The sequence below is a fragment of the Physeter macrocephalus genome, chromosome 12 (genome assembly GCF_002837175.3).
Source record: "Physeter macrocephalus isolate SW-GA chromosome 12, ASM283717v5, whole genome shotgun sequence".
Classification (NCBI taxonomy): domain Eukaryota; kingdom Metazoa; phylum Chordata; class Mammalia; order Artiodactyla; family Physeteridae; genus Physeter; species Physeter macrocephalus.
Genome location: NC_041225.1, coordinates 22,815,024 through 22,830,790, shown reverse-complemented (window position 1 = coordinate 22,830,790; position 15,767 = coordinate 22,815,024). Strand labels below are relative to the sequence as shown.

Sequence of the window (15,767 nt, the reverse complement as noted above, 5' to 3'; positions counted from 1 at the left end):
CACAAAAAAAAAAAAAAAAAAAAAAAAAAAAATGAGAACACTGGAGCATGACCCACAGCAGGAGGACTCTGGAGGCGCGTGGGCCCTGGAAGAAGAGGGCAACTGGTAGGCTTCCCATTCTTACAGCTTTTAGGTCAGGGCAGGACCCACAGGGCAGCTACAGCTCTGTTAGAAAACCTGTAGTCTCACCAGCTTGAAGAACCAGAGGCCAGAGTTTGGGACCAACAGCCTCTGGAAAGTGAGATGGAAAATTCTAGAAAAGAGAGCCCCAAGTTATGTGTGTGAAATCCCTACAAATTTCTGGCTGAACCACCAGACTCCAAGCAGCCCAGCCAAGCCTCAAAGAACTGACTTCTTTGAGGAGGAACTTCTGGATGGAGGTGTGTACCACCATCAGCCCAGGTCAGCTGGGCTCAGCCGACCCTCTGCCCAGTGAAACAACCCTTTAGCTGGGGAAACTGTATACAAACTAAATAACGTAAAGTCTCTGAAAATGCTCCTGGAGGCATACAGCACATGGAGAAACATTTATTCAGGAAAGTCGACTGCATGTTAACGAGACCAGTGACGTCTGTGGCATTTGAGCCCCAGCTGATCCGACCCTACCCCCACTCCCCAGTGTCATGTGATAGAAGCTCTGCTCCAGGTTGGTGCTGCCCAGAAGGGAAGGGCTCCTATGGTCGAGGGCTCTGCCCCAGGGGTGACAGGCTGGGAATTCCAGGGCTCCAACCTCTCATGGGGTGGAGGTTCCACATTCAGAGGGGCAGTCTGAGAAGACTAGGGGCTACCAGTCCCCCCCCAACTTCCCCAGCACCTACCTGGGAGGAGTGTTAACTCTAGGAGAAGCCAACACTGTCCAGCCCCAAGGGGGAGGCAGGCTCTGTGAACTGGTAGCTCTGTGAACCTCTGCAGGAGGGCATTATTTCGTACCAAGAATGGAGAAATCTGCCAGAGGAGACTGTCAAAAACAACAGAGATCTTGGTGGCAAGCAGTCAAGAGGGGGCTGGTGGCTCCATGATACTAACAGCAAAAAGCAAAATGGCAGGCAGGTCTGAAGTTTAACTGAAAGAATTGGGGAAAGAGTTGAGAAGAGCTGTCCTGGGATCCCACTTAGCCCTGGGGGCCAGGAGACTGTGGGCATGGACTGGGCTGCACCTACCCGCTCAAGAGCAGTCAGAGTGGGATGTGAACAGACTTGAAAGCATTCTCCAAGCCACACCAGCTCCTCAGCAAAGAGCAGAGGTCTTACTAGCTCAAGGTGCTTACACAGACCCTCCAACCAAACACTGCTGAATGTGTGTTATAAACACGTTCAAAGAGGGACTTCCCTGATGGCACAGTGGTTAAGAATCTGCCTGCTGATGCAGGGGACACAGGTTCGATCCCTGGTCCAGGAAGATCCCACATGCTGCAGAGAAACTAATCCTGTGTGCCACAACTACTGAGCCTGTGCTCTAGAGCCCACGAGCCACAACTACTGAGCCCTCATGCCACAACTATGGAAGCCCACGTGCCTAGAGCCTGTGCTCCACAAGAGAAGCCACCACAAAGAGAAGCCCGTACACCGCAACGAAGAGTAGCGCCTGCTCGCCGCAACTAGAGAAAGCCTGCGCACAGCAATGAAGACCCAACGCAGACAAAAAACCAAAAAAACCCAAAAAACACATGCTCAAAGAACTAAAGGAAACCACATTTACAAAACTGAAGGAATGTGCGTGAGAACAATCACTCATCCGACAGAGAATAACCAAAAAGGAGATAAACATGATAAAAAAGAATCAAGTGGACATTCTGTAGTGGAAAAGTATATTAGCCAGAATGAAGAAATTCACTAGAGGGGTCAATAGATTTGAGTTGGGAGAAGATAAAAAACCAGTGAACTTCAAGATGGATCAACAAAGATTATGAAACTGAAAAACAGAGAAGAATAAAGGAAAATAAACAGAGAAATGTGGACATCACTAAGTGAACCAACATATGCATAATGGGAACACCAGGGAGAAGAGAGAAAAGTGACAGAAAAAATATTTAAGAATTAATGGCCAGAAACTTCCCCCCGGTTCAAAGAAAAACATTCATCTAAAAATACACATCCAGGACTTCTCTGGTGGCGCAGTGGTTGGGAGTCCGCCTGCCGATGCAGGGGACACGGGTTCATGCCCCGGTCCGGGAGGATCCCACGTGCCGCGGAGCGGCTGGGCCCGTGAGCCGTGGCCGCTGAGCCTGCACAAACACATCCAGGACTTCTCTGGTGGTCCAGTGGTTAGGACTCTGCACTTCCACTGCAGGGGGCACAGGTTCGATCCCTGGTTGGGGAACTAAGACCCGGCATGCTGTAAGATTCCTGGATGGGGAACAGCCAAAAAAATAAAATAATAAAAACACACATCCAAGAAGCATAACAAACTCAAAGTAGGAAAAATGCAAAGCGATCCGTACCCAGACACATCACAGTCAAAATGCTGAAAGCCAAAGATAAAAGGAAAGATCTTGAAAGCAAACCAAGGTTTGAGCTGTCACACCTACCTCTGGTCCCACCACACACAAAACTTGCCTCTGCCTACCCTGCACCTACCCACCTACCCTCTATCAGTGGAATCATTACAATGCACAATATTTCTGACTGGCTCTAAAATAATACAGTTCTTTGATAATCCTTTACATTAAGCAAGACTTTTTATCAAATTGTGAAATAAAACACATACATAAAAGTGCATAAGATGAATGTTAGCAGGTAAAACTAAACTACGGAGATAGAAGTCAGAAACGTTCTGGGTATCGCTGGCCCACGGGCTAAATCCTGCCTACCAGCTGTTTTCTTAAAAATTAATACTGGGACACAGCCATGGCCATTCATTTATGTACTGCATGGCCCACGAGGCCTAAAATTTTTACTATCTGACCCTTTACAGAAAGTTTGCCAACCTTGCTCTGTATCTTGATCTGGACAGTGGTTTTTTTATATACATATATTCATAAATACATATATATGTAGATTCACTGAGCTGTATAAGACTTTAAAAAGTCATGGTATTTTATGATATCTCAATCAAAATTAAAAAAATTTTAAACATGTTACACTTTTTACAGTTTCTGTACTGAAGTCATTTTAAAGCTTGTCTTTCTTCTTTAAACACAGCAAGCCACTTGCTTGATTTCACCTGATTATTCTAACACATGACAACTGTGGGTCAGTCTCTCTCACCTGATGCTTCTCCCTACCCCGAAGTGACTTCCTCCCAGAGTACAGTATGAAAAGGAGGAAAAAGACAAACTGTATTAACCTAACAAATAGCACCTCAGCCAGGAGACCAAGATTCACCTCAAAAGTAGTAGGTCATGTTGATAGTATGTACCCTTTATATGTGATGAAAGTGGCACTTTACCTCTGTGATCTTTCCCCCAAAACCCATAACCCTAGCCTAATCATGAGAAACACATGGGACAAATTCAAACAGAGGAACATTCTACAAAATACCTAATCAGTTAGCCTCAAAACTGTGAAAATTTAAAAAGAGTCTGAGAAACTGTCACAGCCAAGGAATTACAATGACTAAATGTAAGGTGGTATCCTGGGACAGAAAAAGGACATTAGGTAAAAACTGAGGACATCTGGGGACTTCCCTGGTGGCGCAGTGGTGGAGAATCCACCTGCCAGTGCAGGGAACACGGGTTCGAGCCCTGGTCCGGGAAGATCCCACATGCCGCGGAGCAACTAAGCCCGTGCGCCATAACTACTGAGCCTGCGCTCTAGAGCCCGCGAGCCACAACTACTGAGCCCGTGCGCCACAACTACTGAAGCCCATACGCCTAGAGCCTGTGCTTTGCAACGGGAGGCCACCACAGTTAGAAGCCCCGCGCACCGCAAAGAAGAGTAGCCCCCGCTCGCCGCAACTAGAGAAAAGCCCGTGCACAGCAGTGAAGACCCAACACAGCCAAAAATAAATTGCCAAAAATAAATAAATAAATTAAAAAACAAAACTAAGGACATCTGAATAAAGCTATGGACTTTAGCACATAATAACGTATCAATACTGATTGATTTCAACACATATATCACACCAACGTATAGCAGTAACAGGGGAAACTGGGTGTGTAGTATATGGAAACTCTCTGTACTATCTTGGTGATTTTTCCATAAATCTAAAGCTTACCTAAAATAAAAGGCTTATTTTAAAAAATTATATAGCAAGGCAGAATAGATATAACAGAACGCTTAGCTAGATGACGGTTTTTATATTTATGAAAAATATCTTTTACCTTAACTGGTATTTTAGTCTCTCCTAAGGCTTAATTATTAGCCATGTTTTAAAAATGAATATTTTAATTCAAATATGCTAAAACAAAAACAAAAACTTAGATAATTTTACTAGATAAAAAAATGTTTAGGGCTATTCTATATACTTATTGAACTAGTCTTATTTCAGTCTTCTGATTAAACTGAACGCTTGGGTAAGTCTGAACAGTTAACAAAGAGCTTCCAATTGCTCGTAGAATCAAATCCGAAGTCCTTACACGGCCCGTAAGTCCTGTGTCACCTGGCTCCTGCCCCCCTGCTTTGGGGTCATTTCATACTAGCGTCCCCACTCTCACTGATCCTAGCCACACCAGCCTTTCTGCCACGAAATCCTGTCCAGCCTCAGGGCTCCACTCTGCCCCTGGCTGGCATCTGAGTTATCCAGGGCTAGGAGCAAAGCACCCCAACACCTAGTGGCTTCGTACACCCTTCACTCTGCTCCCTCGTGACTCTGAGTCAGCTGCCTGGGCTGGTCTCACCTGGCAGCAAGTGGGGAAGGGTGACAAGCAGTCCCAGGTCTGGGGGTTAGTGCTGGCTGCTGGCTGGGACACGTTTCTCCAGCAGGCTTTTCCCACGGCTGCTGCAGGGCTCCAAGAGGGAGCAGCACTGGTTTGATCAACGCGCACTACCAGGCCAGTCCACACCCAGCAGCGGGACACGGACTCCGCCTTTGATGGGAGGAGCAACAAAGAGCATGCAGCCCTTTAAAACCCACCGCAAACAGGAAGCTCTTCCTGAAAGCTTTCCAAAACCGCCTTCCCCAAAGCATCATCTCTTCTCGGAGGCCTTCCCTAACCACTCCTCACCCTCCCCCCATCCCTCAACTGTTTCATGACTGATTTTCTTCCTGTCATTACTATTATCCATCATTCACTGAGCAGGAACTTACTTACTCATGTCTTTAACTTTTCTGCCACAATAGGGAAGACAACCGAGTTCAGCACCGACAGCACAGAGCGTGTGAACCAGCAAAGGGCACTCTAGTAAAAAACGATCTAAATGGAAATGAGATTTTTTTCATCTCTTCTGTCCAGACAAAAAAATGAAAGATCGGGGTTCCCTGGTGGCGCAGTGGTTGAGAGCCCGCCTGCCGATGCGGGGGACACGGGTTCGTGCCCCGGTCCGGGAGGATCCCACATGCCGCGGAGCGGCTGGGCCCGTGAGCCATGGCCGCTGAGCCTGCGCGTCCGGAGCCTGTGCTCCGCAACGGGAGAGGCCACAACAGTGAGAGGCCCGCGTACCACAAAAAAAAAAAAAAAAAAAAAGAAAGATCTATTTTTAAGTTCAAGGTATAAAGTTACCTGAGGCTTTTCCAAGTTAATGAGTTAATTTAGAGCTTCAGTCTCCAACAGTAAGATACCAGTAAAAAATATTAACTTTTTCAAGATCACTCCAAACACAAATAACCCCTCGACCGAATCTCTGGTCAGTGCCCCCCTGGGTAGGAAAGCTTCCACAGGGCAGGTTCGGGGGACTGTGTCTCCATCCCACGAAGTGCAGTGGCCGCCAGCGAGTCAGCCGTGCAGCAGGCCTCCCGTACAGCAGGCTGCCCTGGCGACCCAGCACCTCCCGCAGGCCCAAGGCGGGGCTGGACTATTGGCACCAGGGCTGAGCCCAACTGATCTGGGTACAGAAGCCTGTACTATAAAGAATAAATAACACTTTCTGACATAGTTTAGTGAAATAGAAAGAGATCAAATCACTACAGAGTGTGTTTCCATTTTATTTTTTTTGTGAATGAGAAACCTACTCAATAATTTTATTCCTTTTATTTAAATAAGGATAAGGCTCCTTAAAAGACTTTTTACATACAAAAATGTACATTACAAGGTTAAACTTTCTGTACCGAATTACAAAACCTGCACAAGCATTTAATAAAAGCGCACACTTAAAAACGTTTTGACCGTTTTGGAGCCTCAGAATTACTGAGGTCCCACAGTAGTAAACAGAGGAAGCTCTTACATACATATGATTTAATCCACTGGCAGTTTCACTTAATGTAAGTTTTTAACAGGTTGTTGCTATTAAATGAGTCTCTAGATCAGTTTTAGAATCACCTCTCAAAACTTAAGTTAACCAAAACACTCTTTCAAACAATAACTGCAATCCTGAAGAATTTTAACACTAGCCAGAAGTATCACAGCCTCACAGCAGTGGTTGAGGCAGCCTTGCAGAGTGCCTGGCAGCCGCCCAGATCAGTGAGCGGGCCCTGGTAAACCGCCCCGCCTCCAGAGCCACCGCGGCAATTCAGCGCCGGGTGCTGCAGAGCCTTGAGACTCGCAGACCCCCGCAGCAGCGTCCGTGGTCCTCAAGAAGCACGGGGCTCGCCTAGCTCCGGCCCCGGCCGCAAGCGGGCCGAGCAATACGACTGGTAAACCTGAGCCCGGAGCTCAGGGTGTACAGGGTGAAGGAGAAGGAGCAGAGAAAGTGAACTGTGGGAGGGGAGCGTAAGGAAAAGGAAAACAGGGGACACACGGGGGGAGGAAGAAAAGAACGAGACCACCTGCTAAGGGCAGGAAGCGGACACATGCCTATTCCCCGGGAGCTGCCTGGCTCCGCCGACTGCCCTTCGCTGACCCCAGCAAGGAACCCGAGCAACCAGGTCAGCCCACGTTACGGAGCGAGGGGTGGTCCAGGTGTGCGCCGTGCACATCAAGGCCTTGGAAGCTCTAAAGCCCACAAAGCACCACCTCGGACCCCTGCCACGGCCCACGGAGCTGTGTCCGCGCACCGCGAGGAGGCCTAGCGCTCGGATGTCAGTGTACGTGACACACGGCACAGGGTTGAGGCTTCTCCACTTTTCAAACACAAAATAGCTCAATAATATGCTGCTATATGAGCACTGATTCTGAATGTTCATAATATAAACTTCAATTTGAAGCAACAATGTTACACAGTTCAGCTGTTATTACCAACCTACTCTGTAAGTTAAATATACAAATTAAAAATTAATTTTATTGAGTAACTAAAAACAAGTTTCCACTGACTTAAAACTGTCAAATGGCTAAATCTCTCTTAACTAAGAGAGAAATGCAGATGGAAGCAGAAGAGACAACAGAATGTAGAATACAATTTGTCATTCTACCCTGAAATCTGCACTTTTAAAATCTCCCTTAACACACAGTTGTGTATAGGATTATGGCTGTCCTTCAACAATATTCCAAATATCAGCCCTGCAGACAACCAACCATTTAACAATTTAGCATAACATTAACAACTTATGCCACACTCAGTGTCTTTCAGTTTCGTCTTATGGGTGTGGATTTATAGTCTGGATAAAGGCAGAAAGGCTAAAAACTGTAGGGTTAAAGTTTTAGTACAGTACTTACCTGCAAGGCTGAATTAATTGTTTGTAAGGCTATTCAATAGCTGAACTAAAATGCTTGTTTTAACATATCAAAAAAGGCATGGACTGCTCTAAAAAGTGTTGAAAGGCAAACCCCATTCGAAGATCAGTCGTACAAGGGAAGAGTATAAAGTACCCTTGGCCTTGGTTAGAAATACACAGCAGGAAGTGGACACCAGAACTCGTGAACGTGAGGGCTACCCTATCTCCCTGCTGACTTCTGCTACACAACTGGAGTGACACCACTTAACACCGAGGAAACCTCGGCGGTGCCTCGGCGGGTGCCGGCCCCTGCCCCCATGCTGCCCTCGAGTGACCTCCGACTCGGCAAACCCCCTTCCGCAGACCGCACGTCGCGCTGAGTCCCCCTCCCTGCCAGCCTTCCCGGATTCTCAGGTTCTAGAATTCTACCCGCCCTTCCTATCCTGTAAGCTTTCTGCCATCAGGTACCACCTCTAAAGTGATTACTTCCCCTGAAGAGTCTGAAGTCGGCCTCATTTGGAAAAAATTAAGCTCCCAGGAGAGAGTGCTACCGGAGCTGAGAGGGAGGTCAGAGCCACCGTGAGAAGAGGAGCAGGGCCGCCACGTGACAGGAGCGTCCGAGGGGTGGGCCGGTCTGCTCACAAGAAATCAGTTCACAATTAAAGGGAAGCAGCAAGAGCAAGCGCTGGTCTCCCTTTCGATTTTGCGGAGAGAGGCGACATGAGCACTTCAAGAAGAGCGATTTATCTGTATATTCTGAACAGTTTATTGGCAGCACTACTAATACGCCTTCCATGGGGAACCTTGAGGAGGAGCTCGGCAGAATTCACTAGAATATTGCGATGAACTGTTACTTTCTTTTGCTTGGGAAAAGAAATGAAAATTGTGAACCTCTAAAATGTCCGAGTTTAAAAAACCTCAAATTTCCCCAAAGACCAGAAGAGACGAATGCCAATGATTCCTAAAATTCATCAAATGCTTTTATATCAGACTTGCAGTTAATTATTTGAGTAGGGTCAATATAAATGACTTGTACTAAACCATTTGTTTAAAAAGAAATTCTTTCCTAATTGGAGCATGAAAGGCAAGATTTCTTCCCCCCAAAGGAAGGAAAAGGAGGGAAAAAGGAAAGGAAAGGACTTTATTTTTTTGAGCCTAATTTAAACCTCTTAAGAAAATTCCACAATAATCAGGATCTCGGTAAATACTGTCAGTAAACGTGAACTTGTTTGAAAAACTACAGTTACAGTTATATTTACATTTTTGGAAACTTTCCTTCATGGCCATGTAACATGCTGTATCTTCCTCTTTGCTTCTGGGGGCTTCACGTTATTCTGAAAAGACACGAGAAGAAGTCAGTTTACACTTGCAGACATGTCAGAGAATACCCAAAAGGCACATTTTAAACGACCAAGCTCGACCACGGAGGCAGAAACGGTGGGGCACTGCTGCCATCTGGTGGGGAAGGCGAGGAAAGAGGGCGAGCCCCGGGCTCCCGTTCTGCCAGCTGTGGTTCTCAGATGTTTACCCTGCAGACTCACCCACGGTAAAGTTGACCAACTGACCAACACGCCCAGGCCTGGGCCCTATCGCAGAACCGACTCAGTCAGCACCCACGGGAGGGGGCTGGGACGAGGCTGCGGCTCTGGCCAGGTTTTCCGGAAGCCCCTCGAGGTGACCTCAGGCACACGCGGGGTTGAGAACCACTGACTGCTCGCGACCTGCTTCCTCCCTGCCGAGCCCACCTCCTCCCAACCTCCCAACCTAAGACCTTGATACAAGACTTAAGAGAGAAAAAACTCACACCTCTGAAACAGTAAAAGCTTTCTGAGTAGAAAAATGCTTTCCAAGAGACTGGGGAAAACAAAACCCTCGAAGCTCACTCTCATCACAACACTCAAGGCCCGGACTGCTCTTCCTGCTGCTTTTCCCACAGCCCTCCTCGTCCCACAGCCGTGACGCAACGCGGGCAGGGGCAGCGTGGTGCCGTCAGAAGTGCGACCGCTGAGGCCACACAGACCTGGATTCAAACCGCGGGCCGGCAACTTACTGACTCTGGAAGCTGGACAAGGTGATTTAAATTATTTAAGCTTCTTTCCCCTCATCTGTGAAATGGGAAAAGCTACTGTACCTCCTTCACAGGGTTGCTGAAAGGAGTCAATGAAGAACTAACAAAAGAACTTTGGGCGGCTCAGATACACAGCAGCTTTCTTTTTCCAGGGTCTGCTGTTTTAGTTTTCTTTTTTTTTAAATTAATTAATTAATTAAATTTTTGGCCGCGCTGGGTCTTTGCTGCTGAGCGCGGGCTTTCTCTCGTTGCGGCGAGTGGGGGCTCCTCTTTGTCGCGGTGCGCAGGCTTCTCGTTGCGGTGGCTTCTAGTTGCGGAGCACGGGCTCTAGGCGCGTGGGCTCAGTAGCTGTGGCTCGCGGGCTCTAGAGCGCAGGCTCAGTAGTTGTGGCGCACGGGCTTAACTGCTCCACAGCATGTGGGATCTTCCCGGACCAGGGCTCGAACCCGTGTCGCCTGCATTGGCAGGCGGACTCTTAACCACTGCGCCACCAGGGAAGCCCCGGGTCTGCTATTTTAGAAGGTCTGAACCACTCAGAGTTTTGCTCCCTTTGACACACAACTTGAAGATGATAATAAAGCCAAAGTATACTTACAGGAATGCTTTGGACGGAATGTTTGTGTCCCCTCAGAATTCTTGTGTTGAAACCTAATCCCCGATATGACGGTACCTGGAGGGGGGGGCCTTCGGGAGGCGCTTATGTCATGAGGGTGGAGCCTCATGAAGGGGATTAGTACCCCCATAAGGGACCCCAGGGAGCTCCCCTGCCCCTTCTGCCATGTGAGGACACAGTGAGAAGCAGCTGACTCTGAACTGGGAAGTGGGCCCTCACCAGACACTGAATCTGCCAGCACCTTGATTTTGGACTTCCAGCCTCCAGAACTGTGGGAAATAAATGTTTATTGTTTGAGCCACCCAGTCAATGGTATTTTTTGTTACACCAGCCTGAATGAACTAAAATAAGAAATAAAAGCTATAAAACTGCTGGATGTTTAAAGGTGACATCACTTTTCTGAGACTATGGGAAGATCAAATATATATAGATATGTAAAATCTCATAACGAAACTGAAAATAAACCATGGTAGCTACAGAAATCTGCCGTACGAAATCCAAGCCTCCAAATGCTAAGTCTAGTAGAGCGTAACAGAGGAGACTCCAGCCTTCTAAAGACAGGTACATGTGAGGGTAGAGGAGGCAAGCGGTGACTCCTAGAGATTCTGGTGTGATTTTAAGGTAAGCGCAAAACAGACTTAAGGTCAAGCTCTAAAATGCTACTTAATAAATGTGCGACCCTGGACAACTGAGTTAACGTTCTAAGCCTTGCTAACAAAGGATTATTTCTCTCTTTTAGTTCCAAGATAGTTAAAGGATCTAAGTGAGGAAAATCTAGGAAAAGGGCCTAAGAGACACTCTCTTCACACATTTTAAGCAGAAATAAACTGAGTGCACTTTAAGAAACATTAGCTTATCATCATGGATTCCAGGGCTCAAACACACGAGGAATGAGATGTACAAGTGAGACGATCACTGACGGGTTGGAGAACGATGACATCTGCTGTCCATACTCACCGTGGCCTCGGCCTCGGCCTCCTCCTTGGGAGCGGCGCGCTTTAACTTCACCGGAGTGGTTCCTACAGGCGACAAAGGCGGCGACTTCACGGGGCCGGAAGGACTTTTCCTATGCGTTAAGTCATGGTTCTGTTTAGTGTCATTATTATTGTGTTCCATTCTATTGTTCGTAGGCAAATTGGAAGACAAAATTAGGGGTGAGACACCTGAAGAGGAATCGGACAATTTTCGAAAGGCATTACTGGTAGCGCTGGCCTGAGGCCGGGACTTGAGTCGGTCATTGTCTCCGTTCTCGGTCTTCTTCACTTTTATGCTTGTACTTGTTGAACTCCCATCAAACACGATGAGGGGTCTTTTCCGAAACCCGTCTGCAGTGCTACTCCTGAAATCGGAGAGATGTGTCATGAAAAATACCCTCTGGACAGCAAACCAGTTCCCTGGGACTCAAAGGTAAAACAATGACCGAAAAAGATTTATCGATAAGACTGATCTATTCTAAGTAGGACTACCGGAAATAGGGCTACCAGAAATGCAGTTTTCTACGTTTACTTTAAGTGAAATGATAATTTTCCAGTGCTTTTAAGTTTAAAATATTTATTGACAAAAATTCAAAGTTACCTTTCATGTGTACACAGTTATTTCTAAAGCATCAATCCACCAACGAACCCCAAAACTTAAAACAGGATTTCCGAGTAACAAAAAATTTTTTTTTTAATTTTTAAAAATCACCATCCTATTGATAGGGTTATCTTACCCATGTATCAATGATTATTTAGGAAATAGATTATAAAACTATACTAAACTACCATAATGGCAGTCTACAAACTATGGGACAGGACATCCTACTCCATTCATTAAAGGTCTTTAAAGCCACGGCATCTTCTAAACTAACTGTAACTGTAACATGTGTGTAATTTTAAGTTTATAACTTGGCAAGTCTTCACATTCAGCTTCCGAAAACCTAACTTCCACTCTTAATCATAAAGATTAATAATAAAAGCATTCATTTGTTCATTATTAATTATACCTCAAATGAAGCACAGATTTGTTTATTTAAAATAAACATGTTACAGGAACTTGAGTCCTCAGGCGCCAGCAGCGCCAGCACCATCTCGGGGGCGCAGAGGAAATGCAGCACCTTTGAGCGCTTTGGGGCTGTGCTCTGTCCCGATTCACAATCTGCATTTTCGCCATTTTCACCAGATCCGAGGTGGCTGGCGAAACTCACCAGTTCTTAGGCCACCAGTGAACATCGTGTGGGAGAAGGTGAAAGCAAGCTCAGCGCCCACCCACTGCCACCGCAGAGGGGAAACAGACAGCAGGGCTGAGGGCAGGGCTCTCAGCTGGGGAGAGGTCCGCCTAAGACTCAGGAGCGCACCGAAGTTTGAGAAGCACTGCACCAGAGAGCTGCGCCTGGCGTGCTGTGCCCTGGGGGACATCATAGCACCTCTGGAGCTCAGCTCCTCCGGGGAAAATCATAAGCAATTCAAAAGGCCTGATGGTCCCTTAGAGCCTTCCAGCTTTAACGCTCTGATTTGAGAGTCAAACTGCGATGTTTACAAAGAGTCAAAGATCCTTTCCAAAATGATACAGAGGCATTAAGAGGGATTACAGTATTGAAAGCTTTGCTTACGACAGTGTGCCTGAATGTGCAGGTCAAGAAGAAAATACTTTCTTAATAAGAGTCACCAAGAATAAATGAAGGGTATACACGGCCTAATCCGCAGATTTACAACAGTCAGCGCTAAGACACGGCCTGCAACCACAGAGTTAAGATGATGCTCACCCCGGACTGACTGTGTCCCTGATCAACAGTGAGACCGTATACACCGCTATTCTCCAAAAGACTATACACAGACGAGCACACACGCTACATCCTTCAACTATTCTCAGACTTGGGGAACAATCTCCCTATCAGTCATGAATTTTTCTTTGTACCTAGAGATTAAAGCCACCAACTCAGAGGTGGCGTTCTCCTCACCCAGCCCTCGCACTCCATCTTCTCCCACTTTCTCTAGTGCACTGCCTGTGACAGTAAGGCTCTAAAAAGAAATTCAGCAGTTAATCAATAGCACCCACTGGTGATAAACAGACACGATGAAAGAAATAATCAGCCCATTCAGGGATCTTAGGGTACCTGGTCCTCACTAACCAGCTACACTGATTAGTTAAATGTCACTTGCTTTATGAAATGAAATTCATTTGCTGGTGGTTTTATGAAAATTTTTCTGGAACTTAAAACTTTAAAATAGTGTACCTGAAGCTACACAACCATCTCTTCATTTCTATTTTATTCAAAGACCTCAGAGTCTTATCTGACTCCACTTTTTTCTGACAATTAAACAAATCTTATTGGCTCTGCCTCCAAAACATATCCAGACCCCAACCGCTTCTTACCAAGTCCACTACTTCAGTCAAAGTCACTGCCATCTGCTGCTAGGATTACAGCACAACCCCTTAAGTGGTTTCCCTATTCCCCTCCCCCAACCTTAAATCATTTCTCAGTACAGCAGCCAAAGTAAACCTCTTAAAATGTACATCAGATGGTGTCATCACTCCGCTCAAACTTCTCCGACGGCTTCCCAGCTCAGAGCGAAGCCAAGGCTCTCACACGACTGACAGCCTCCTGCACTCAGCCCTGTGCGCCTCCTTCCCAGCTCTGCCCTTGACTCTCCCTGCCCAGCCTGATGGCCTCTGGGCTGTTCCTGGCACATCGTGTGGACACACTCCTGACCAGGTTCTCAGGTTCGGCCTGGGACGCTGGCTTGCCCTCTACTTTCTACAGGTCTCTCTACTGAAATGTCACTTTTCAGCGAAGTTGTTCCTGGCCACCTTACGTAAAATTGTCACCCCCTTCCCTGTTTCACTTTCCCCTTAGCATTTACCACAATGTAGCATACCTTGTCCGTTACTTAACTTTTTTATCGTGTTTCTCCCAATTAAAATATGAGCAAAAGGAATATTCTGTCAGTTTTATTCATGCACAGTACCTGGTGCTCAACAAACAGCAGCTGAGTCAATATTGTTTACCTAAGTTTATCTGGGGAAAAAAGAAAAGCAAAATTGTTGAGTCATATAAGATAAGACGATAACCAGAACGATAGAAAAGTACCTTTTCGTCTCATTTTTTATCTCATGTTGTTCTCTCTTCTTTTCCATCACTTTCCCCCATCTATTCCTTGGCAAATCTCTCTGAGGCAGTGGTATTGCATGCTGAACATAAAGATCGGTAAGACTGTCTTTGTTTACTCTCATGTCATTTTCAACAGTTATGTTCTTCTGTAGAAAAGGAAACAAAAGTAATTTCAAAACAACAGCTCTCATTTTAATAGCTAACCAACTGCCTACTTAACAGGGTAAAACATGACTGCTTAAATTACAAGTATAAAACCATTTTCACGTTTAGACATATGCCTAACATTCTATATGATACTGCAAGAAACAGTATTATAAAGATGCTAAGCTCTTCAAATTTTTGGTTCAGCTTCATCTTAAAGACAGTGGTCATATGTCCTCAGTGCGACAAGGACAGCTGTCCACACTACTCAGCCCACACAGGAGGCATAAAGACCATTTCCAGTAGCAGCATCTTAATCTATGAACAAAACTGAAAATGAGGGACTTTCTGGGAAGACCAGACAAAAGAAAACAAACAATGATAACAATTACTACATCCCGTCAAAAAGTTACCTAGAGTGTTACTATCGTGATCAGATTAGTGGGCTGGAGGTCTCACCCTGTATATTATTCCCCATGTTTCCCTAATAGTGCTTCTTAAACTGAAGTTCACCACCCAGAAATAGTGCTTCTTAAACTGAAGTTCACCACCCAGACTTCAATGGCTCTACGGATGGAAGCTGCATTCCCCTTACTGATGATGGTCCTGATAACAGTACACACTAGAACACGCGGCCCCTCATGTCTGTACCAGTCCTTTCAATGGCTCCCAGTCATCGTCCAACTATCCCTCTCTGCATCAAATCACCTCACTTTCCGATTTATTCTCAACAGAAAACATATGGCAGAAGGCACAGGAGCAGTTATGGAGAGAGGTGGATTTAGGAAGGAAAATAAGGATGGAAAGGAGATTGTGGGCTCAACAATTCAGAAAGGCTTGGAAACATTTGTGTTTAGAACTGACAAAACAAATCCAATCTTCCCTCTGATAAATTGATCCTTTCCTTTTGTTCTTCACAATTTAAAAGCACAAATTTTACTTCTTTTATCTCTTATACTGGACCATTCTTTATTATCAACTTTCACCTGTACTCACTCAGAAGAATGGGGAAACGCTAGGGATTCTCTTGGACAACATTTCTCCAGAATCCATAGACACCTTAGTTAGAGAACACTGCCCCAAGACAGTGGTTCTCAAACTGTGGTCTCTGGACCAGCAGCAAGAACTCGTTAAAAATGGCAATTTCCGGGCTTCCCTGGTGGCGCAGTGGTTGAGAGTCCGCCTGCCGATGCAGGGGACACGGGTTCATGCCCCGGTCCGGGAAG

The 15,767-nt window shown here is 46.1% G+C and overlaps 1 protein-coding gene across 3 annotated transcripts in view; it reads right to left on the bottom strand.

The window, feature by feature from the left end:
- The window catches only part of C12H2orf49 (chromosome 12 C2orf49 homolog), a 19,541-nt gene that overhangs the window by 2,530 nt on the left and 1,244 nt on the right, over positions 1–15,767 (bottom strand). The window contains exons 2-5 of one of the 3 annotated variants that reach the window (XM_055088994.1): positions 14,377–14,543; positions 11,265–11,646; positions 8,886–8,960; positions 2,235–2,345 (exon numbers count right to left, since the gene is read on the bottom strand). In XM_055088994.1, the coding sequence (XP_054944969.1) occupies positions 8,904–8,960; positions 11,265–11,646; positions 14,377–14,543 (606 nt within the window). In that variant the 3' untranslated portion in view covers positions 2,235–2,345; positions 8,886–8,903. Of the gene's footprint in view, positions 1–2,234; positions 2,346–8,495; positions 8,961–11,264; positions 11,647–14,376; positions 14,544–15,767 lie in introns of those variants that run through there. The other 2 variants (XM_028497073.2, XM_007108362.4) reach the window with 2 other exon arrangements.